This window comes from Drosophila rhopaloa, unplaced genomic scaffold, assembly GCF_018152115.1.
Source record: "Drosophila rhopaloa isolate 14029-0021.01 unplaced genomic scaffold, ASM1815211v1 contig_178, whole genome shotgun sequence".
NCBI lineage: Eukaryota > Metazoa > Arthropoda > Insecta > Diptera > Drosophilidae > Drosophila > Drosophila rhopaloa.
In genome coordinates this window covers 1,167,994-1,191,128 of record NW_025335059.1, presented here as the reverse complement: position 1 = coordinate 1,191,128, position 23,135 = coordinate 1,167,994, and the positions used below count along the sequence as shown (strand labels likewise).

The window sequence follows — 23,135 nt, the reverse complement described above, 5'->3', positions numbered from 1 at the left end:
AGCGTCCGTTGGCCCAGAGGAGGGCTGAACAGGAAAGGCATCTTGGCCACATGCGGCGCGTATTTGGCCAATGCAGCTAAATGTGCCGAAGATTCCTGCCAAATCAGTACACAAATCAAATGTCGGTAGATATGGAAACATATGCCACTTATTCACTGGAAAAATATTGAACTATGATAACTACATATTCTTCGAAAAACGTTTACGATCGTGAGGTCAAAATCAAATTAAAATAGGTGTTGTTAGCTTTGATTAAATACTGTAAGTGGACGTTTTGCATCCCATTTCCAAAAAATGTGTAAACAAATAGAAGCCGATCAACAGTTAAGTATGGTTTTATAGAGGTTGTATTTTAGAAATGGAATTTTCTTAGTTAAGTCATGACCCCAAATCATGCAAATCTTTATTTTTAGACGCACAAAAAGAAATGAATCTCTATAAATTTCGATGTCCCACACTGCAAAACAATCATTTTCAGATCATAAGATCAAAGAAGTGTTCGGCAAATTAAAAGTGGCCTTTAAATACTACTCCCAAATAAATAAAATTCTCGCAAACACAAATTTGTTTAAGCCACTTGTTTTTAAGGGCCCACCCTCCGATTTGTTGTTAACAAATTGCACTGCATCATAGAAGGAATCCCATGGAGCTTCACCCATGCTCACCGCAAAGCCAAGCGGCAGCACTTACTTAAAATATTAAACAACGCTGAGCCGTTGTTGCCCTCTCGAGCACCGAGCACCGAGCATCGAGCATCTGAAGATCCGCATTCGAGGAGTTGGAGGAGCTAGATCCAGTCCAGACGCAGACGAGTCACATGGATGCCCGCTCAAGTGGCCGTGCAGGCGACAGACCAAAGGGGGATTTCTTTTCCGAGGGGTATGAGCCCTCGTATTTAAATGTGTATCATGGCGGTGGTCAAGTGAAGCGCATGCGTTGATGGACTTGAATTATATGCGACTTAAGCTCTGCGGCTGCCGTTGCTGTTGCTGCCGCTGATGTTGCATCGGCATCCTCGGCAGCCAGTGCCATAAAAATTAAAAGTCATTATGGCCTGGAACAGCATTTAAGCCGTGGCAATGCGAGTGTCTTTCTGAATGTGGGGAGATGGAGATGGAGATGGGGATGGAGACGGGGACCGTGGCACATTCCCACAATCGGAGAGTCCAAGTCCCAGATCCCGGGATCGGATCGGATCGGCTCGAGTGTCGCTGGGCTGTCAGAAAGTGCCATGAGACGGCAGCCACATGCGTCCACTTGGAGTGGGTTAATATTTGTTTGCTTTATCATTTTGAATTGACAGCAAAGTGGCGCTTGTTGCTCTTGTTGTTGCCGTTGTTGTTGCTGTTCTTGTGTCCCTTGTTGTTGTTGCCGGCGGACCCAGCGGGCGGGCCGCGTCGAAGGCTCAAGTTGTTTGTTGTCTGCGCGCCGATTATGGAAAGTTGATGACCAACAACAGCACGTAAAACACATCATAGGTGAATCAACGAAAGCCGTGCTCCTTCTCAAGTGCTTTCGGGTCTTAGAAAATTGCACATTTTTATCTTCGGAGGGTTTTCAATTTCGCCATGCCCGTACTCCCTTTTTGTTATGCGCCGCTCGTGGCCAAATGCCGCCTGGCCGCAAAAACCGCACGCGGAATGCAGCCACTGCCGCACAGTCACAGCCGCCGGCAGCCATGGGTTAAAGGGGGCTGGAGGGCGGGGACTGGCCAAGCAACACTTCGTTAAGTTGGGACCAACATCAACGTCAACGCCTGTGCCGGTTAAATAGATTTTCGATACCCTAAGCAAGAGGCATAAGGAGTACATTCAGATTTTTATAAGCTTTTTACCTCTTATGAAATTATTTTATTAATGTTTAAAAAATGTTAAATAATAAAGTTTGCCAAAAAGTTCACATATATTTATTATTGCTTAAATATTGTTTTCTTTTGACAGACATTAAAATAAAACAATGATTTTTTGCCACAATTATTTTCTGCATTTTTTATTTGCAATCTCAATTTTTCTATTTTATTATATACAATTAACAATTCTAAGAGGTGAAAGCAAAAAGGTAAAAAATTATTTATAATAAATTAAATATAAGGTTTAGAGGGTATCCATTGCATCGATTTCCCATTTTCAAGGCAGCCTTCTTGTCATTCTTTTTTGGGGTCGCCTTGCGCTCTCCTTCGCTTGGCTTTGATCTGCGGATGTTGCAGGCAGGACAGCAGGCAGTCAGTCAGTCAGGAGTCCGGCAGTCGGGGCCCAGAGGTAGTCACACGAGCCCCATCCCATCCCATCCCGTCCCGTCCCGTCGCGTTCCGACCCATAACATCCATCCCATCACTTCCCGACCAACTGCAGCAAATTGAAAATTGATTTTTGAGCAGAGCTTGGCGCGCCAAGTTCGCTGCCTAAGTCTTTCGTTTCGTTTCGATTCCTTTGGATGAGTCAAAGTACACGCCGTGAAATTCCCACATAAATTGCGCGCGATGTCAAATTAAAAATGCCTAATGAGCTGATCGGTCCGAACCCGATGCAAAAGAGCTGAAAAATGCATTAGAAGCAGCAGGGACCCGTGGATCGGATCGGGTCGGATCTTAGGTCCTATATATACACCCTTACTTTACTCCAGTCGGCGGCGGCGAAATGTATCGTGTTACAAATCACGGCGGGGGCAGCGATGGCAGCGGCAAGAACAAGTTTCGAGTGGAAATGCGTGTAGCGTGCAGCGTGCGAAACACTGCAGAACATGGACACGAATCGAGATCGAGGCGAAAGCCTGATGCTGTCCCGATCTCCTCCCCGGCTGCTCTTGTGCATGTCCATCTAAAAATAGTTGGGAGATGGTGGCGGCGGGCCATGCTTTTGCCAGCATGAAAAATGGCAACACTTTTGCGCTCATAAAACCTATTTATAAGCCAGCCAGCTACCTAAGATGGGACTTTACTAATATGCCCGCCAGTTTCCACTGCAGCGTGCTCCTTCACAAGCGCAGGCGCAAGCGCGTGAGATCGCCACGCAAGATCAGAAGGTGCGGGAGGAGGCGAAGAGGGCAAGGATGGCAGGCAGCAGGAGCCCATGGACCAGGGTCCAGTCCAGTTTGAGGCCGGGACCACACAAATACAGGCACGCGTTCGCTGACAGAATAAAAATTGTTGCGCTTGTGTTTAACGCGCGAACGCGGCGATATCGCAGCAACGGCAGCATCTACCTTGTTTCAAACTGGCTCCCTGGACCTCGGTGGCTCAGGTTAAAGTGGCAGTGGAGAGATGAGATAATACACTCATCAAAATTTGAGCAGAGTTTTTGATAAGTCAAAAATATATTAATATTAAATCAAAATTTAAACGTCATTTAAAAAATATTTTGTGTGGCCTTCAATTTACTTAGTTTCATTTAACATATTCTGATTCTAAATATATTATAACTTTCTTTGAATTGTAAAGATGTTTTTCATTATAGATTAATAAGGAATCAAATTTATGCTTAACTTTTTGTTGAGTGTAAGGGCAGGGCAGGCAGGCAGTCGGGCATTGTCGGCTTGCTTAGCTATCACTGAACGATTATCGTGCATTTTAAAATTCTTACGAGTTTTGTGCTGCTGATGCCGATGCTGCTCTGCCTTTACCTTTTATATTGCCCTTTTCTCTGCTGCTCTTTGTTGTGGTTGTTGGGCCAGATTGGAATCACGCATGGGAACCAAGCGCCTTGGCTTTGTCTTGTCTGTAGACTGCAAAAAAAAAGGAGAACACAAAAAATTGCGGCATTCTCATCAGCAAATTAGGAGAGAAACTCAGAAGGGCTTGCTTTAAACACGGTTTTATTAATCATTCTTTTAAATAGTAATTTGTATTTATCAATTTGTTAATTGCATAGTTTACACAGTAGTAACTCTCCTTAGCAAATGCCTATATAGAAACTCCTGCTGTCCACTCGATTATTGCCAACACTTAGGTTCGTAAATATATAGAGGTGTGTATATTCGGATTGAGGCAGATGCTTTTGTTGCTTTTCTGGTCGCCTTGGACAAACATTTGTTCTTGATTCGAAATACATAACTAAATTGCTACACAATTTGCTTGATAATATTTTGATAATGCTATCATAGGTAATATGTTATATATATAAATATTTGTATTCATATCCTCTGTGGGCATAACTAGTTACATAATTCATTTGTAAAGGTTGCATTGTCTACAATGTGGAAGGGTGTTTTTGAGTCGGAGTCTATTGTTTGTGGCTTTGTCGATTCTTACAGTTTGATTATTTGTCAAACATTGCAAGACAAATTTATTGATCCTGTCTCTCTCTAAATATATATTTATTCACTTTTGTCAATAACTTTAGCAATAACACACAACATTTGCCTGCTGAGGCGAGGGAATAAAGCGAGTCACTACAAAAAGAACAAACTAAAAATGAAGGAAACGTATGAACGTCATTAAGCAAATATTGTTCTTGGTCTTTAAGTTTTATAATACCAGGAGAATGTACTTTAATTTATACTGCAAGTGATAAAAATAAATTGCTATGGCCCCGTTTCCCTGACGATTAATCCCCGATAAGAAACTTTATAAGCCAAGAGCTTTATGACATCTGACCAATATCATTGCATCGGTATTAAAATCATTCGTCGGATGCCATATAAATGGAGGTAAACAAAAAGAAGTTATTTAAACTCAACATAGCGCAAGGGAGATTTAGTAAAGACGTGAACCGCAAATGATTTGTAAAATTTTCATAGATATACTATATGGTTAAGGATATATATTTGTTATATTACCTAAAGGCTAGGCTAGGTTTAAGTTAACTTATGAAGAGCTGTCGAATTTCTTCGAGTCTAGTTCAGCGTTTATTTCTAGTAAAAGTTTCAAATTCTGCTTATTTCATTTAGGTCTTGACACACATTTGTAGTATTCTAGAAAAAAAATAATTTCATTCAAATTGATTTCACTTAGTTTATCGTGTTCCACTTATTGTGTGTGTCTGTGTGGGCTTGGATCGCACAAAACTGCATAAATCTCTTTTTATTTCATAATTGTTGTAGACAAGTTTAAAATACTAGACAGTACTTTCGGTTGCATATTGCTCGGTCTCCGCGATTTCATCGTTAAAATTCCTGTTCGGTGTTCAGTGTTGTCATTTTTTGTTTTTTGCTTGCTATTCGTGGTTAACTAATCATTTTAAACCTTTAGTTTCCGTTTTCTATAATTTGTTAATTTATTATGAATTAACTAGTTGAAACAATTGGTAGCAAACATTTGTTCTTTGTTCTAGTTGTGTAGAAGTAATTGCTCTTTTTGTTGTTACCCGATTGTGATTCATTAGTTAAAATTTATGTTTGGGAACCCTATAAGCTAGCTACTAATTCAATTTGATATTTTAGACATTTAGTTGCTCTTTTCATTACGATTGATTTCATTTTTCCGGTCTAAGTGTATAAGACAATTTTTAAAGTATTCTATGTGTGTCCATATTTTTCAACTTCAAATTCTTCACTTTGTATTTTGTTTTCTAAATGGAGCTGGAGCTTTACAACATATTTCCTTGTTGTTGTACATAAAGTCAAGTTGGTTTACAATTTGATTTGTTTTATTGCTGTTTGCTGTCGCTAGCTTGCATTTATATATAAATATTTTTATCTTTTTGTTCTTTTTTGTTTTTTTATATATTTCTGGATCACATATTCAAGTAGTTTCAAAATCACATAAAAATCACTCTTACAGTAGCGTATACAAAATACATGTGTCATCTATAAATATATATGTATGTAACGTACATATACTTTTCGATCTGGGTTCTGCTTTGATTCTTCACAGTTGAGATGGCGTGAAATGGATTTTTTGACATGTTGTAAAATTGGTTTGCATTGGTTGTTTTGAATTGAGATTGGAAAACCCGTAAGTCCATAGATCTCCCATGTATATTCGCAGAGATTTATAAAGTAAATTAGCAAATGTTTAACTGTGCCCGGTCGATGAGAGTCGAGGATATTCTGAGAGAGATGCATGCAGTTTAGTTTGTGGTATTACGCACGCTAGATTTGCGACTCAACAGCTCCATTATAAAACCAATTTATTCATTATTTGTTTTCGTGATTTTTTTGTTTTTTTGTGTACACTTTTGTCATAAACTATTAAAGCATTTACAAGTTAACACTTTTCTTTATTGTTATGTTTATTAATTTGTATTTCTTGATGATTTGGCTTCTACAAAAACACAGTACAAACACACACAGAGATAAAAGCCTTTGCGCTGCCTTTCCTAGTTAGCTTTGTAATAATATATTTCATAGTTTTTTTTTCTTTTGTATATCTTTATAGTGTTGTTTTTGTTTCCAATAAATGCCAATGCTGTTGCATTTTCAATTCTTTCCCAAAAACAGTCCCGTTTTGATTACATAATTTATCAATTTAACTCAACTAGCTAACAACACGTTTCAGATTTCTTCAACATTGACCACAGCTACCAATTGATTACGTTTGACAACTTTATCTTTGCACAAAAATAATACAATGGTTTTTGAAGACGGTTTTACATTAACTCTGGTTAACATTTTCATTAAACTCTTGTTCATTTCGCTGTATTGAGTTACTTTTATTGTTTATGCTTTCTACATCACACTCATCGAAACTGCGTTCAAATGTTCCATAAATATATATCTATTCATATTCGTTCTTGTACCATGAGCCGAATGCTTGATTTCATTTATCTTAAATATTACGTTCTGACATTGATGATTCTTTTTTGCATTTACTACATTGGAAGCGTCCAGTTGAGACTATGAAAATAAAATGAAGATTGTAGTCAGCTGCAAAATAAGTACTTAAAGCACTATATAAATCACAAAATAACATAATAGAGTATATACGTAAGTTTGTAATTTTGTGACTCGTAATTGGCATTGGTTTACAGACGCTGCACCCACCAAAGCCTAAGTAAAAGCAAAGTGTCTTAATACATTTAACTTGGTTTTCATAAAACAAAATTATCTTTTCTATAAGGAAAAGCGTAGTCGCATTTAGTTACATTTGAACTCTATTATTACTTTTGTGCAGTTGGAAAAAAAAGCATAGTACCGACTAAGATTTATTATACGTCAGTTATATATATTTTATGACGCTTGTCTTGGCTTTTAGTTGTAGTTTGCTTTCACAAGTTTTAAACACATACATATAAAATACAGTTTGAAAATCGGCTTATATAAAATCACTGGTGGTTTTTGTTTGTTTGTGGTTGTTTGCTGCTCTTCTATGCGACAATACATTGTTAAAGATTATTAACTTGTTCAATTTGTTGGTTTCTATAAATTTGTTAATAGTCAATTGCTAAAAGTGTCTAGAAAAATTAATATATTATATATTTATCATATCTTTCAACCAATTACATGGTTTAGTTCTCATAATTTCTTAAGTAATACTAGTGAAAAGTACAATATGACTGAAAGTGTAGCATATTTAAATACAAATATAAAGATACACAAATAATATATGTTGATAAAAAAAAAGTAAATGAGAGATATTGCAAATTCGTGCAGTTGGTTAGAAATAAAAAAATAAATAAGCCTAAAACACTCAAAATATCAAACAAAATAAAAAGAATCAGTTACAAACACGTATAGAAAAAATATCAAAATTTAAAAAATTTTTGAATGTACCTGTAGTTGCTTTCAGAAAAAATAAACAAAAAAATAAAATTATACACTTATTAAGAGCTGCTATCTAATTCAATTAATAGTTTGTGCCTAGTAATTGCTAATATTCATGACGATAATTTGCATAATTTGCGTGGAGTGAAAATAATAATTATGTGGCATCTCCTAATCGATCAAAAGTTTTAACTTTTTGCTTATGATTAAAGTTTGCTTTGTGAGTACCACATTGTCATGTTGTTCGCGCTCTTGATCCCTATAATCCATCCAATTACCATCGAAATCGTCTTTTGTGTCCGATTTTCAGCCAAAGGGCCACTTGTGGTCCTGTTGCTGATAAAACATGTTCTAGGTGTGGGTGGTTATTACCGGCACCTGACAGTAGGGGCACTCGGTGACCGAGCCAGCGCACGTATTGCAGATGGACAAGTGGTTGCACGGTTCAAGAGTTACCGTGCGATTGTTTTCTTCGCACTTCATGCACTTCTTGGCGTTCTCTAAATATAATACTTTGTCGACCTCCTCCAAGTCAGTGCGCAGTTTTGACTAAAATGGGAGCTGGTTAAATCCACCAATGTGAGAGTACTTATTGTAACTAACCTGCAATTGCTTAAGTTTCTGAATGGACAAGTCCCTCAGTTCTGCTGGCAAGTTCAGCTGAATCTGGGCCAGGTCGTAGCGCTCCTTCCACTCCTGCGCCTCCTGCTTGGCCTTGTCACGATGCAGTTCAGCAATCTTCAGCTTGCAAACCATATCCTCGTAGCGCCCGTTTAACTTGTGGATTTGAGCATTCTTCGTGAGCAGCTCGTTGGTGATGCGGCCCAGGTCGCTGTTATTCTGCGACTGCAGCGATTGCAGACTGAACGCATTTTTAGCCGTATTCAAGGTATTCTCGAACAGACTATTTCCCACAGAGCTGCTATTAATATCGTCGCGTATAGTATTTAATTCGGATATCCTGACCGAAGGACTAATGGACAAGCCATCGCCAAAGCCGGGCGATATGATGCGCGACGGAAAGAAGAGACTGCTTTCGTTCTGTGTGGCCGAAAGGGAATTACTGAGCTTGTTTGAGCCGCCGTAGTTGAAGGCGTCCACGTTGAAGAGATTGGCATGGTTGGTGGGACTGTAGGTGAGCGAGCTGCTGGGAATGTTGACGGTGAAGCCACCTGAGTTGAAATCTATGTAAATGAAATTAGTATTAGCATTAGCAAATAGTCGGGAAGAAACGTGTCTCGTTAATGACTTACCGTTAATTGAGTTACTTAGAGTCGTATTAGGAATGTTAATTGGCGCCGAGGAACGTGTTAATAAGCTAGTATTGGCCAGACTCGCCGACAATGAGTTCTCGCGCGGATCGTCCAGTGAGCAAGCTGCTTGCAAAAAGAGTGAAGACAAATAAATATATAAGTTTCAGTTAGGCAAGTTGGGCACATGGCGAAGCGTTTGCTGCCTTAGCGCTGACATTTTGTCCACAACCAACATTTAGAGTAGTAAATTCTGGTATCAGAACTGCTAAATACTCACAACGACTGTCCATGGGTCGTGAGAAACTTAAAAATTTGCTTGAATTTGTTGGGTTTTCCAAAGCATCTACCAACATTTTATTGGTACTATTACCATCAATGTTCAACAACTACGAAAAGAAAAAAATCGAGGAACGCAATGAGAGCAGGCCACAGGATTGAATGATTTGGTGAGAGTAGAGTTTTAAGCAGTTAGCTGATGTTGGTTAGCTGGATTAGAGCGACGAACGATGTGTGGTAGTATGTTTGGAATTAGACGATTCATACTGAAGGCTTTTGTTTTGAATGAGTGTTATTGGTTTGGATATACGTACATTGTCGCCCCTCTGAAACACGTCCTGGGCGTTTAGGTCTGGCAAGGCATTGTATAAAAGCTCGCTCAGCAAAATTTCTTGATCTCGCGTATTCCCCTCGGCTACTGAGCAAACTTATTGTTTTGGGTTGGGAATGGTTACATGAGCAACACCGAGCAGCAAAGCGAACATTGATGATGATTTCAATAGGTTTAAAGTAGTTTGAAACAGATTTGAGGGTTGATTGATGAGGCGAGTAAGAGACAAACATAGAGTTAGAACAGGATAATCATAAAAAAGTCCTACACAATTCCCTACTGCAACTGGTTGTGGAGCACAGCGCTGAAAGCTGGGGATTAACTATTGGGATAGTGACTCTTGTAGACTTACGTTCCACATGGGCAAAGGCGCAGAAGACGCTGCGCGGACAATAGCCGGCCTGCTGGACGTCGTTGCACTTGGTCGACTTGTAGATCTCCGGATGGAACTGCTGTTCGGTGCGTGTGTGACAGTACTGGCAGTTGTCGCCGGCCTCGCAGTTGCCAGGCTCGCCCCATTCCTCGCCATGCTTGACATTAGGGCAAGGTGTGGACCTACAAGAAAGAATAAGACCTGGTTAACTCTGGCTTCTAATTGACTGTCAGGAGACACCTTACCTGTACTTATACTTCCTGGGCGAACGACGCTTGTCCTTGCTGTTGTGGTACTGTGGACAGGCATATCCCTGGCGGCAGAGGCGCGGTGGGCGCTTGCAGGGCTCCGTCTTGTAGTTTGCCAGCACGTAGTTGGTGTCCTGCCACTTAGGGTCCTCGTTCATCAGATTCCGCTCCTTGTCCAGGGCATTTAGAGCATTGGTGCTGTCTAGGGTGCTCTCGGCGTTCTGCAGGGTCTCCAGCTCTTTGATGTCGTAGACCGGTGGGCGCTGGTCCTGCATTCCGTGGGCAAAGGCGCAGTGTAGTCCATTCTTGACGCAGTACCCTCGGCTGTCGGTGTCGTGGACGCACATGCATGTCTTATAGTAGCGCAGGTGGTAACGCCTTTCGGTATCTCCTGCAGTGCGGTGTAAAAAGGGGCATCTGTGGGAGAAGGAAATTCCTCATTTAAATGACGCACAAACAGGCTCTACTATAAATAACGCTGTAGTCCAGTGATCCGACTTTGGCAATACCCTCTACTCCTTAATCTGTGACACAGAATAGTACCTTATTAAAAGAAAGCAACTTTCTTAAAAATTGTATAAATATTAAATTAAAACATGAATTTGAATTGTGGAGGCCATAGGTTTAGGATTTCAGGTAGAACGCAGACGTGGTCAAACTTCAAAACAATTCAATTCAACATTCATTCACACGATAAGGTTGTTGATGCTGATTGAACTCGAATTTAAGGTGATCTAAAAGTAGGTTCAGATAGGTAATTCTCATTTTAAAATGTACTTTTAGCTTACAATGAGAAAAAAACGTAAAATCTATAAATATATAACTGGAAATATCCATAGAATATGGTTGTCAAATAATCGTTCAGGTAATTGATAGTTTCACTATATATTCTACGTACTTTTCAAGAAACACATTATACCCCTTGAACCCCATAAGTAAAGAGGGTACAAAAATACCCTGAGGTCAGAGGTCGGGCCACGAGTCTGGGTCATAAACTCCGCCTGTTGTTGTGGCTTCGAGCAGAACGTAATTGCGTAGTACTTTTAGCCCGTTCTTGCGCTTCGCAGAGCTTTTCTTCAAAGCTCGCCACTCACAATAACTGTACATTTTGAAGCTGCCGGGGAAAAATCAAAATAAACGAAGAAAACACGCAAAAGCGAAACGCAATAAAAACAATGACGCACACACTTGTAGCGAAGGCGTTTGCGTGTGTATACATGTGTTGAAAGAGCAACAACCACCATTGCAAAGCGGAGGCTGATAAGAATTTGCTAGCCCAATAAAATCACTTTCACTTTTGCACGGTGGTGACCTCGCCTACACACACACACACTAAAACACCCACGTACGCACTTACAATTTCACTTTTAGCTTTCCAGACGACGCCAAACCCCCGCACACACCCGTACCGTAGTTTTTGTTTGTAAACACGAAGACAAGAGATACACACACATCGCGAAGGAAAGAGAGCTCAAAGAGGAATCAAAAAAATACTACGTCGTTCGCTATTGCTATCTCTCATCCTCCAGCAATTTCGTCAGATATTGAATTGGGAACTTTTGGGGATCTGGATCTCCATGTACTCACTCATCGCCCTCAGGACAAATGCCAGTAGTTTCGTCGTATTTTGTGCAATAATTATCCGCACTGTAGTTGAAAGTTCCATCGCGTTTTCGCACTGGGCGACGCCGACGCTGGTTTTGAAAATGCCAATTGAAGCAGACGAAGGGGCGATGCTGGTTGCACTTGTGCTGCAAAAACGACTGGCACTGCTCAACGCGGAACTCCTTCAGGTAACTGAAATGGATGGATCGAAGGTTGAAGGTCTCGAGGAGCTTGGGATAATATAATTTTCAGATATTTACGTGTAGTGATTGGGCTTTTCTTGCTGCGAAGAAAGCAGCAGCTTGTTCGCTTCATTTGCCAACATCGTTGTTACTGTTAGCGATGACAGTATCGGTGCATCCATGTTTTATTTTCTACTGAAACATCGAATGCACGTTGCGACTATCGATACCAGCCCTTATGGTGATTTCCCACCGGGGAAGTCTTCTGATCGAATTGCTTAAAATAATATATTTGAATTAATGTAATATTTAAGTAACTTAATGTTCGTATTTACTTTATTATTTGCTCTTATTTAATCAACAACTAAATCTACTCTATAAATGTATTCATTCATTGTATAGATATTTTCAACCTATCTTAACCAAGTATATTGTATGCATCACAAAACTATTTTAAAATATAGAGCTAAATTTAAAATGAAAATTGTTCCCATGGATATAAGGAAAAAGTACTACAGACAATAATTGTTGAGAAATTTTGTAGAATTCTAGCTTAGTCTCAAACCTATCACTAAAAGGCGCGAATATTTGAATGTAAAAAATTAAAAATGTAACTAACCTGTTTTAAATATCGATTAAAAGTTATTGCACTTTTTGTATTTTTAATGTATTTATAATATTTATAAAATTTAAAAATTTTGAAAGACGAAAACAATAAATTATTTAAGAATCATAACCAAAAGAAAACGACAAATTAAAGGTTAACATTAAGTAGTTCAATGGACGTGACTTCCATCCTTGAAATGATACACCACTTCTGTGGTGGTGTAAAAATAGCTAATAAATAAGAAATATTTAATCAAATGGTATGGGAATATAGGCATTGATTTTGTCCGTCTGGCGCTGAGAAATGCACTCGCTGATCCATACGATGTTGCGACACTCCAACTGTTTGAGCTTGAAGAACGAGTAGAAAACCCCGAAGTGGAACTGCTGCAGAAAGGTCTGCACATTCTTCTTGGCCTCCACCATCAGAAAACGGTCCTCCAGCGTGATCATGCCATCGGCATCCCTCTCGAAGTTGTCAAACATCTTGCCGTATCCTTCAAACATATTGCACACGTCCCGTATTTTATCGCTGTCATTCAAAGTGGACATATTGGCCAATGCCATCTTGGGCAAGTAGCCGCATGAGGGAAACATCTTTAGCCGTTGTTTTGGACTGAATGGGAATAAATCATTAAACAACTGTATGATGAAACAGTGAATGAAATGGAAGTCTTAAATGAATGCAATAATTAAAGATCGGGGGCACACGATATAACCAAAAACAGAACACCTACCTGATATCGCTATCTATCGCATTCACAGCTATGGTGATGGCCCGACGATCCGCCTCTAAGGACAACAGATTTTTCATCACGTTGGCGGTGTTGCCGCCCAGCTTGCTGCAATAGTCGTAGAAATTTTCCAGGTACACCCGATATAAGCTCGCCCGCACGATCTCCACATCGATGCGATTTATATGCTCCCAGGGAAGATCGGGCGGCACAAACTGAGCGATGGGCGTGTCAATGAGAATGGCGTCGAAGAGCTCCGCGGAATTCGTGGCCACCTCGATGGCAGCCAATTGATCAAAGAAGCCCAGTGGATGGCACATCTTCAACAGGCGTTTAATGGATCTGTGGTTGTTCAGGCCTGCAATCAGAAGCGCCACGTTGTCTATCATAAATGGATAGCGGATGTACTCCAGAAATGTGGTCAGCGGTTCCGTCGAATGACTGCGTATGTAGTAGTATTGCTGCAGCAGGCGCTCCCTCAGAGTCTTCTCAATCACCTCCACACTCGGTTGGGAGAAGTCTCCACCAAAGATGAGACCATAGTCCGTGCCCTGGATGCTGATCATCACGTCCTCGAGGCTCTCGCACTGGGTGAGGTTCAGGTAGTCCGAGTGCTTCAGCATCCCGTTCTTAAAGCCCCGCGTTATGGCCTCCAGGTAGCCCCACTCCGTGTTAAAGATCATCGACATTTTTGAGAACTATTATTTTTAAATGTTTGCCTGGAGAAACTTTGGGTTGAATAAAAGATCGGTTGAACTGGAAATGATAGTTATTTCTCTGCAGTTATGATTATGATAAAAACCACAGTTTCTAAGTAGACTTAGAAACCGTTTTGATGTATGTTTTTATTTTTTTATATACCTATATAAGGTGTATCTAATTTATTTCTTACTTTTTTCAAGTTTTAGTCTGTTTAAAATATGAAATATTGCCTACCGTAATAGCAGTGCCGCCATCTGTCGTATGCTAAAATCGTATCTTTGATCAGCAGTTCAAATTAAAGGCGCTAGAGAGCGCCACTGCAGTTATGGGGCTGCCAGTTGCATGTCCTTTTGGTAGTAAGGCCGCCTGTAAAATTTGAACTCAAGTTTGAATCGAATAGCCGTTAATTCAATACTAATTTATTTTTTTAGCTTTACAGATCTTTGCAAATGTAAGTGTTTAATATTTTGCTCAAATCCTATTGCACTTAGTTGCTGCACTTATTCGTTATTCTCGCAGAGCACCTGCACATGCGCCTGGAGAGATGCTGGACGGAATGAATGATTCCGACCTGTTGCTTTGGGCCACTTGTTTACTTGATGCCTTCTGTTTGTTTACTCAGTCAACTAGTTGCGTTCGAGCCAACAGCATTATTACTGCAAGTTGTTACAATATTTTTGGCCTTTCATCTAGAACAAATAAACATGTGAATTTCTCGCTGAGACAATGTTTTCAATAATGTGCCGCTTTGGCATCGACTTGTTAGTGTCGCAGCGTGTGCATCGCATAAATGTGGCATTAAAACGACAATAATTATTGCCACCGAGGCATTTAATTGCCCATCACAGGGGTGTCAATGCGGACAAAGGCAAATCCTCACTTTCGCTAATTCTGGCTGACAGATGAAAAATAGAACTGTCACAATCTGTGATCATCTGTGTTTTGAAGTTGTGAAACTGAAGGGAAAAATATTGCTGGAATGGTAAGAAATTATAACAATTTGGTGTTGTGGGGTTTCTAATTTAAATCCGACCCATTTATTACAATAAATAAGGAATTTAAAGAGTAAAACTTAGATAGGTCAAGATCAAGTTATTTCAAAAACTGAAAAATTCAACAAATCTTTAAAATATTTATGAGATTTCCGTGCAGATGTTTCATTTCTATATTTAAATTCGTATGTGCTTGTGGGTCAAATACTTTCTGGGGACTTCGGAATTTCCAGTTTCCAGGTCAATGGCAAACGCTTAAGTCACGAGAGCCACCTGTTAGTTTCCACGGCGCAGAAGTAAGGGGAAAATATTGTAGACAAAATCACAAACAATGACAGACATCAGCCGATATGGGCAATAAATAAGATCACGTTGTACAATTTAATTCTGGCCGTTGTCATGTCGGGGTCTCGTCACTCCGGTAAACTTTCCATGCGCAAAGTCTTAGATTGCTGACTTTATTTGTCCCCGGCTGAAATCCCTAGTCATATGCCCGTCAAGGAGTTCGAAATACCAGATGGACAAGTGACAACTGAAATGCGATTCTAACACAAACAATCTTTACCCAAAACACAAATCTTTGCGTGGGAGGTATTTTCCGCATTGGCGAAAACATTTCTACGAACAGAGAGAAAAATAGAATTTCCAGACTCATGATCAATTCAGGAAGTGTTTAAGAATAAATTAAATCATTGTTGGGTATAAAAGCATTACCTGTTGAGGTATTTCAACGACAAAGGAAATCACAAGTTTAAGAGTCTCAAAATTATATCATTTAATAAGTGACTTGTTTAAAAATGAGAGTACGGGAAAATGTATACTATGTTACTATGTTTTATAAAATATCACATGGATGAAAATTATCTAAGTAATGCTTAAACCTTCATTTAAATATATTTATAAATGGAAATTTATATACCAATTTCGATTAAAACTTATAAACAACTTTACCATTCAGTCATTTAATATATTCATTATTTAATTTATTATTTGTTATTATTATTATTTATTATTTTATTTATTATTTTTTTCAAATAATGAGGTTCATTTTCTACCAACGAGCTACAAAATTTGTTTGTCTCCGAGCCAAATTACAGGGATACCCTCCCGCCATCCCGATTGGTTTTAGCCGATACACCCTTGGTGTAAATGGCCCGGTAAATGTAGAAGCCAACAGCGGCATGAACGGCGACTACGGTGCAGATGGCCGAAATAATGTCGGCGTCAATGTGGGCGAAACTCTTGAGGACCACAAACTTGAGGGCGAAGAAGGTGGCGATGGGAAAGCCGATGATTAGGGAGCAGTAGGACATCAGCAGCAGGACGATAAACACGGGACCGTGCATCTGGGTCTGCGGTGGCCCCAGAACCTCCCACTCGGCCCACACCTCCAGCTTCTCCATGCGCGAGAACTCCTGCATGGAGATCAGGCGCAGGATATAGCCCGCGATCAGGACATGCATCACTATCACCGTGGCCACGGCAGATCCAATGGCCACATTGGAGTCGCTGATCCCGTAGAGCGGTTCCATTACCAAAAACTTAAAGGCGCAGAAGATCACCACGGGGAAAATTAAGAAAATGGCTAGGAACAACAGAAGCTGCTGCATACGGCCGAGAAAATACTGGGCTCGTCTTTTCTGCGGGGTATATACATATAGGAGATTAAGAATCAGTTAATGGGCTGCTCCTTCTATCAGCTGACCTTGACATTTGATTCATTTTCCAAGTCCCTTGAGAAGCTGGGTTCAGACGAAGGTCTCACTGCCTCGCTGCCAGGATAAGTCTTCCGGAGTTTGGCAAACATTTCTTTTCGGTTTTATTCTTGAACAAGGCTTTTTAAAACAAGGCCTACTTTTATATTTTCATAACTTAGCATATTGTTAAATAAATGTGACCGGAGTTTCATAAACAGAAATTTATTATTACAACATTTTGTAATACCTTTTTAATTACCACTCTTAGTTTTTTTTCCATCGAAACCATTACTTTTTCCCACATAACTTGACTTACAAAACAACGTTTAGGCTGTGTGATTTGGGGGATTAAGGAATTAGCAAACATCCAATTTCAGCAGGGTATAAAGATTGCCACCGCGCGAGGCAGAAATATCTGGTCGCATGACTGCACGACATGACAATATAGTAATTAGACTTGACTTAACCACCTCAGGAGCCAGAAAAAGAACACTTCTTCAGATTAGATAGGTCTAATTAGCCAGACGGAGGAATCCGGGAGAGCAGAGTATACATAGACTATCGGGGCGGACCCACCTGACCGATAAAGCTCTCAAATCAACGTCGTGATTTTTATGGCCACACTTGACTTGACCACCGCGCCCTCAATTTATAGCCAATGATTATTTTTGGGTCAGCTGACTTGAAGGGGAACGGGTGTTTCCCCAGCAAAATCATGAGTAAATTCGATTGCAATTCATAAATTCACAGTACTGCAAATCAGTTTTCGGATTTTTCTTTGTCATTTACGATTTCTTTGTCAGTTTTTCAAAGATAATTTTTTTTACTACGCATTTGATAGTAATAGTATTTTAAAGGATGAGTACATTAAACATTTTCAACGTTGTTTAAACAAGTACACTGAGCTCTTGACATATTTATTTTCAAGCATCAACTTCCTTTTGAATTATACTTATAATTTTATTATTCATCAGAAGAACATTTAAGACACACAAACATTTAATGAGCACATAGATTAGCTTTGATAAGCATACAGCTTTCGTTTTAAATTTATAATCTTATCTGCAATTTTTCCGCAAATTACTCATACGCAACGTTGGCCCATCGATTTAAATGCGTGCAAAGCAGACTAACTATAAATAAAGCCATACAAATTATCAGAATAGTAGTAAATATGATCAATAGACTTATCCAAAATACTTGAGCTAAATTTCAGTGAATCATGCTAATTTTAAGCAAGCCACTGTTATCAGACTCGACCTATTCTACATTCTATAAATATTTTGTTGAGCGATAAAGAAGACGCCATATTTGTGTTTTGGTTATTTGTATGGTTTTCGGATCAATTTGGCTGGCTGTCGTTGCCAAGGGCTAGAATGGCATCCCGAAATAGTACATGTAGCTCTTGTTCTAGCCATACTTTATGGTGTGCCAGAAAACTGGCCCCCATCCAAATGGCCAACAGCTGCGCTCAGTAGGGAAATCGTGAGAATAATGAAAATAATGAGAATTATGCCAAGTTCATATATGAATCGGGTCAATATCCCAAACACACCTCGACAGGTTGACAAGTGGGTGTCGAGTAGTTCGTTAGTGTGGGATGCTGGTCATGCAAATTGCAGGACAACTAATGGCAAAACTATTCAGCAATTCAGCTCTCTGAGGGAATCCAGATCCTTCCGGTTCAATTTGAAGAGTGTCCTTGAACCGAAGCTTAGCTATTTTACTTATTCATGCATTGGATTGCTGCTAACTTGTATGCATATGTGTATGGCAATTATGGTAATTGCCTTGTCTGGCATCCGCTTCCCGTTGGCGTATGTTTGTTTGCTATCTTCTACAGCCATGCCACCACCCACTTGCACATCCTGCCTGACCTTGACTGCAGTTTCCCCCTTTTTTTTCGAGGAGCCACAGGACACGCTCTATCCTTGACAAACACGGTGACCGTCACTTGAGAGTTGACCAAGTTTTATTGGTTTCCTTTGAGTGCCATGGATGGAAAGTTTTCCCCCCTTTGAACGGGTTCCAGGAAAATGCAGGGGGCGGTCCATCTTTTGTGACCATCGATTTCCAATTAAAAGTCCCTTTCCAGGGTCACTTTTTCCTCAAGTGTGTCTGTAAGTTGCTTGAACGCTGTGCACACTGTTGATACAGTAATTCAGCTGTTAGTGGTCCATTAACCATTATCCGATTTGCATACAAGGGAATTGTTGAGCTAGGAGACTTAAAGGGGATCACTCACTTAAAATGCACATCCATCACACAGGAGCGACGGTCAAAGGCACAGGCTGAGTTTAACGCTCTCGCTGGAATCACATGTATCATTCGGTGTTTCCTTCGGATGTTGCGGCAGGTCGGTTACTTCTATTTCGGGCAATCAGAATAAATTTATTTCTCCTCTGGGAGCGTACAACTTTGAACCGAACACGGCTCTAAACTATTTGCTGACCTTTGTGCCTGACCCTGGAAAATCTCACGCTCCTCTTCAAACACACACTTTTCTCCAGCAAATAGCAGCCAACAGACAAGCTTCAAATAACTTTGGTGACATGTGATGGATGATTGCTTGTCCTCACTCTGATTGCCATTGTTCTCTGTCCGGGGTCAAAGTGCGCCATAAAACAACAGGATGGCCCTCCCAATGAGTGTGTTCATAGGCTGAGGCAGATAATAGAACATGCTGCCGGGTTCAACTTCCTAGGAGGCACAGCTGAGCACATAAAATAATACAGCCATTAATAAGAGAAACTAACTTAATTAAATATAGCAAGGAATAAAGAATAGCTCGCCATTAAGCGAAAAATAAAAGTAGATAGGCATTATCTTACATATGAAACGCGTTTACTGCGTAAATCGTACTTGCACATACAAGTATATTATATAATAGTTAGTTATAATAGTTACAAAGTTATCTATTTATAATCTCATTAATTAAATATTCCGAAAAGGCTCAGAGAGTAGGTACAATTTACTTAACTTATTTCCTGACTTATTAAACCCCCATTTAGATAAACCAATTAGCCACCAGGCCAAATAGTCGCAGTCTAAAGTCTAGACCTGATCAAACAAATCTAGTTTACCCCAAATCATAGAGATGGTCAGGATTGCCCCCAGACTGAGTATGTGAAGTTCTGGAACCTCTTTGAAGGAGATAAGTCAATGTCAACTGTCATAAATTAATGCTTGCACTTGTCGCTAATATTTGCGCACAAATCCGTCAGCGAAAAGTCGCGCTGAGTCAACAGCAGTCATGCGCCAGCCAAGATCCAGATTCAGATACAGGTACAGATACAGATACAGATACTGCTCCAGATACAGATACTACGGGTAGCGAAATACCCCACGACGGTCGCGAGTCTGAATTTATGGATAGCTTTGTTGACCAGCGTGACAGGTGAGCCATCAGATGTCACCTGGCTCCTTACGCCAGTTTGCCAAACCAAAAACCAAACACCGTCGATGTCATAATCTTGCAAGCATTTCCTGGGCTTAACCCCGTATTTGAGCAGATAATATCCATTCGTGTTTGAACTTCGGGAAAATAGGAGCCTAACCCTCCTGACATCCCAAAGTCAGCTATAGTACATTTTTTGCATATTTATCATCATAAAACTGGCCTTAGTTCTTATTGCCTCGAGTTGATGGCTCATTAACATTAAAGTGACCGCTAAGTCACAAGGGGAAATCGCACACTCCAGATAAGTTTGGATTAGGGGTTTTGGGTTTGGGTTTGGGTTTGACTGGCGCAACTAATTAGGGGAAGTTCGTCGACACATGGGACCGCCATTAACGTCACACTATATCAGCTGATATCGGCAGAAAAGAATTTAGATTTGAGTATCACTTGAAAGCACTAAGGGCAATAAAGAAAAGTAATTAAATGTTAAGGTTTGTAATCGCACACGTTCCTTCGCATTTAATTTCTTGAAAGGTTATTTGATTAAAGCTAACAATGTTGCTCTTACAATGTTACTCAACCTTTAAAATTCATATATAGCTTCAACCAAACTAAGTTATGAGATCTGAAAAACATTCAATATATATTAAAAAATGAATTTTTATAATTATGAGTTGGTAACTTAGTAATTAATAGCATTGCCTACTTCAAGGCGACACTATACTTTAATAAAATCTCAGCCTGGAAAGCATTTAGTTCATAGTGATCTGCATTAAAAACCATTAATTATTTCAATTACTCCGATCACTGAACTAGTTATTAACATTTGATACTTCAATGGCATCTCGAATTGGATATAAAACATTTATTTATATTTATGCGCAAAATATCCATCACGTATTCTCATATAGAAATAGTTTTGATGCCTCTGAATTGTATTTGACCAATAAATCTTTTGATGTTGGCGCATGGGGATTTCTGCTATGAGTGAATACTATTTATATAAATTAAACTATTTCCGACTGAGGTGGGCCTTGTGAGCTTTCCTTGCAGTTGCGGCACGTTCCGAGTGCAGAAGGATTTTCTTTGGGGGATCAAATGCATCCTAGGTCACTTCTGGCCAGGTTGGCATGCAAATAGCGGTTGGTTGGCCTAGTCCACTTTTGTGGTGCAGCGTGTCATGCAATATTGGGTTCAATGGCCAGCCAGAGGTCATCGAAGGACGTCAGCAGGCTGACCCTTGCCAACCTCCCCCTCCTTCTTCGTTTCCATGCTGGGCACGCAATGACATTGACATGCGTTGGCTAACCAGGACGCTCAAGTTGCAGCCAATTGCCACCCCTCTCAGCCAAGCAGATCCACTGTACGTGCCCGTACTCATTTATTGGCCAATGGCACTTGTTAGCCAAGGCCTGAATTCACCTGCGAGTTGGCTAAAAATAACCACAAATAGTTCTCGCAACTAGGTCGTCGGCGAAAGTATGCAACACTTGGCCATTAAAATGAAAATTATACAACTCAAGAAACAGCAAGGCTCGTGCCAGGGATTACTTTAAAATCGAAGGACCAAACGGTAGGACTTTCATCCTTACATCACCCCTAAGCACATCCACGTGTGTCAGCCACGTGTGTTTGTCTCTGCTCATGCAAATAATTCAATCTACCTGATGGTTTCCAAGAGGGGCAATTCCCCATAAAAGCAGCTCATGAATTTCTTCGCCCTTTAATCACGACCTTGACAAATAAGAGGATGCATACATTTTCAAAACCACTGAGGAAGCCAACTCTACGCTTGAAACAAAAATATTTACACAGTGAAAAGTTAGTCAATACTTTTTTTATACATTTTTATCTATAATTATAAAAAAAATTTTAAATGTGGGTATAATTACTAAATGTTTTAATGATGTACTTATGGTAATTTTTTAAGAGAATCTAAAGCTATTACCATGGCACTTTTTGTTTTTCTCTGTGTATCCATATAATAATTCTCCACTTCAGCACATGTCACGGAAATACAGATGAAAGAGGTCTTGGGGGAGTCGAGACTTAAGCTGAAATACCTAATTGGCACACTTGAAACTGGTTCGTTCCTTCCCACACAGGCACATGAAATACTGATTTTCCGGCTGTAAATGTGTTCCCTTTCTTCGCAATTATATAATAAGATTTATATCTAAGACAATTGAGCATTTATTCACCGCAATGTGCCAGTTATTAGACAGAACAGTTTCAGTAGCATGCAAACAAATAAATAGTTTAGTGTGTGGGATTGGTTTCTATATAAGAATGTGCATGGAAAATTTGGGGTAAATATATCAAGCCATTGACGTCAGAGGTGGCAAGTGCATTAAGTTTCATTTATGCGTTAATTAAAAAACAAAAACCAGGTTTCTTTTTTTGTTACAGCTTAGCTAAATCAAGACGCACAGTAAACAGTATTTATTTAGTGCATAGGAGGATTTTCATGATTTTTCAAGATTTTAAAATGAATTCAACTAACTCTCAAGTGGAGATAATATCAGATAATAGATCAATGTTAAAAAACAGTCCTTTAAGAATAATTACTAATATTTCATAATGAATATTGGTTTTTTTCTACTTGCCATAACCAAAAGTCATTATTCTGTTTATCTTCTCATTTGTTTTTAAAACTAGCGTTTTGCTTACAACAAAAAGTTAATGATGCCTAAGCCACGTGCTGGGTAAACGCGCTTAACCGAAATTGGTTGTAAATCAAATACTATAGGGGTACAAGTGCTATTCTATAGAACTAAATTAGGCACCGCCAACTTATAATATTCCATTCTTTCGAAATTGAAAACGTGATTCGCCAAACACCTATTCAATTACCCATTTACCGTAATGGCCGCGTTACAGGGAGCACTATGAATTGTTGGGCAAAGTGAATACACAATGATTCACTGGTAATTTCCATTTCTATTCATACGAACTGTGGGCATGTGACACCTTGCACTTTGCACTGATTGTGTTTGCATTCGCTCTGTGGGGAACACGATTTGCCAGGTGTAAAAGGCGGGAAAAGTGTACAGATACAGATGTCTGCACTTGAAATAAAACGAAAATATCAGGTAAAC

The 23,135-nt window shown here is 39.6% G+C and overlaps 3 protein-coding genes across 6 annotated transcripts; all 3 read right to left on the bottom strand.

The window, feature by feature from the left end:
* Positions 1-3,793: 3,793 nt before the first annotated feature.
* LOC108041761 (RING finger protein unkempt) lies at positions 3,794-12,092 on the bottom strand. Of its 2 annotated transcripts, XM_017119778.2 has the most exons (9): positions 11,985-12,092; positions 11,707-11,916; positions 10,117-10,536; positions 9,851-10,053; positions 9,482-9,594; positions 9,169-9,277; positions 8,892-9,014; positions 8,242-8,822; positions 3,794-8,187 (listed from the first exon to the last, which is right to left on the bottom strand). In XM_017119778.2, exons 1-9 carry the CDS (start codon positions 12,086-12,088, stop codon positions 7,990-7,992), a joined length of 2,061 nt encoding a protein of 686 aa, XP_016975267.1. In that variant the 5' UTR covers positions 12,089-12,092; the 3' UTR covers positions 3,794-7,989. The 2 variants fall into 2 exon arrangements, with proteins under 2 accessions (XP_016975267.1, XP_016975268.1); XM_017119779.2 differs by lacking the exons at positions 9,169-9,277; positions 9,482-9,594.
* A 515-nt stretch (positions 12,093-12,607) lies between these two features.
* Positions 12,608-13,985, bottom strand: LOC108041760 (probable V-type proton ATPase subunit d 2). 3 transcript variants are annotated; one of them, XM_017119774.2, is made up of 2 exons: positions 13,250-13,985; positions 12,608-13,128 (listed from the first exon to the last, which is right to left on the bottom strand). In XM_017119774.2, the coding sequence occupies exons 1-2, from the start codon at positions 13,933-13,935 to the stop codon at positions 12,762-12,764; spliced, it is 1,053 nt and encodes a 350-aa protein (XP_016975263.1). In that variant the 5' UTR covers positions 13,936-13,985; the 3' UTR covers positions 12,608-12,761. The 3 variants fall into 3 exon arrangements, with proteins under 3 accessions (XP_016975263.1, XP_016975264.1, XP_016975266.1); XM_017119775.2 differs by having other exon boundaries at positions 13,002-13,154; XM_017119777.1 differs by having other exon boundaries at positions 13,071-13,186.
* A 1,995-nt stretch (positions 13,986-15,980) lies between these two features.
* Positions 15,981-16,762, bottom strand: LOC108041764. Its single transcript, XM_017119788.2, has 2 exons — positions 16,646-16,762; positions 15,981-16,580 (listed from the first exon to the last, which is right to left on the bottom strand). The coding sequence occupies exons 1-2, from the start codon at positions 16,745-16,747 to the stop codon at positions 16,032-16,034; spliced, it is 651 nt and encodes a 216-aa protein (XP_016975277.2). The 5' UTR covers positions 16,748-16,762; the 3' UTR covers positions 15,981-16,031.
* Between the last annotated feature and the right edge of the window lie 6,373 nt (positions 16,763-23,135).

Excerpts from the sequence above, each read along its gene's own strand:
- LOC108041761 (XM_017119778.2), bottom strand. The coding sequence starts at position 12,088 with ATGGATGCACCGATACTGTCATCGCTAACAGTAACAACGATGTTGGCA. Across the intron at positions 11,917-11,984 it reads GAAAAGCCCAATCACTACAC|TTACCTGAAGGAGTTCCGCG; the intron begins GTAAATATCTGA and ends CATCCATTTCAG. Across the intron at positions 10,537-11,706 it reads ATTTGTCCTGAGGGCGATGA|ATGCCCCTTTTTACACCGCA; the intron begins GTGAGTACATGG and ends CTTCTCCCACAG.
- LOC108041760 (XM_017119774.2), bottom strand. The coding sequence starts at position 13,935 with ATGTCGATGATCTTTAACACGGAGTGGGGCTACCTGGAGGCCATAACG. Across the intron at positions 13,129-13,249 it reads GCGATAGATAGCGATATCAG|TCCAAAACAACGGCTAAAGA; the intron begins GTAGGTGTTCTG and ends ATTCCCATTCAG.
- LOC108041764 (XM_017119788.2), bottom strand. The coding sequence starts at position 16,747 with ATGTTTGCCAAACTCCGGAAGACTTATCCTGGCAGCGAGGCAGTGAGA. Across the intron at positions 16,581-16,645 it reads AAAATGAATCAAATGTCAAG|AAAAGACGAGCCCAGTATTT; the intron begins GTCAGCTGATAG and ends TATACCCCGCAG.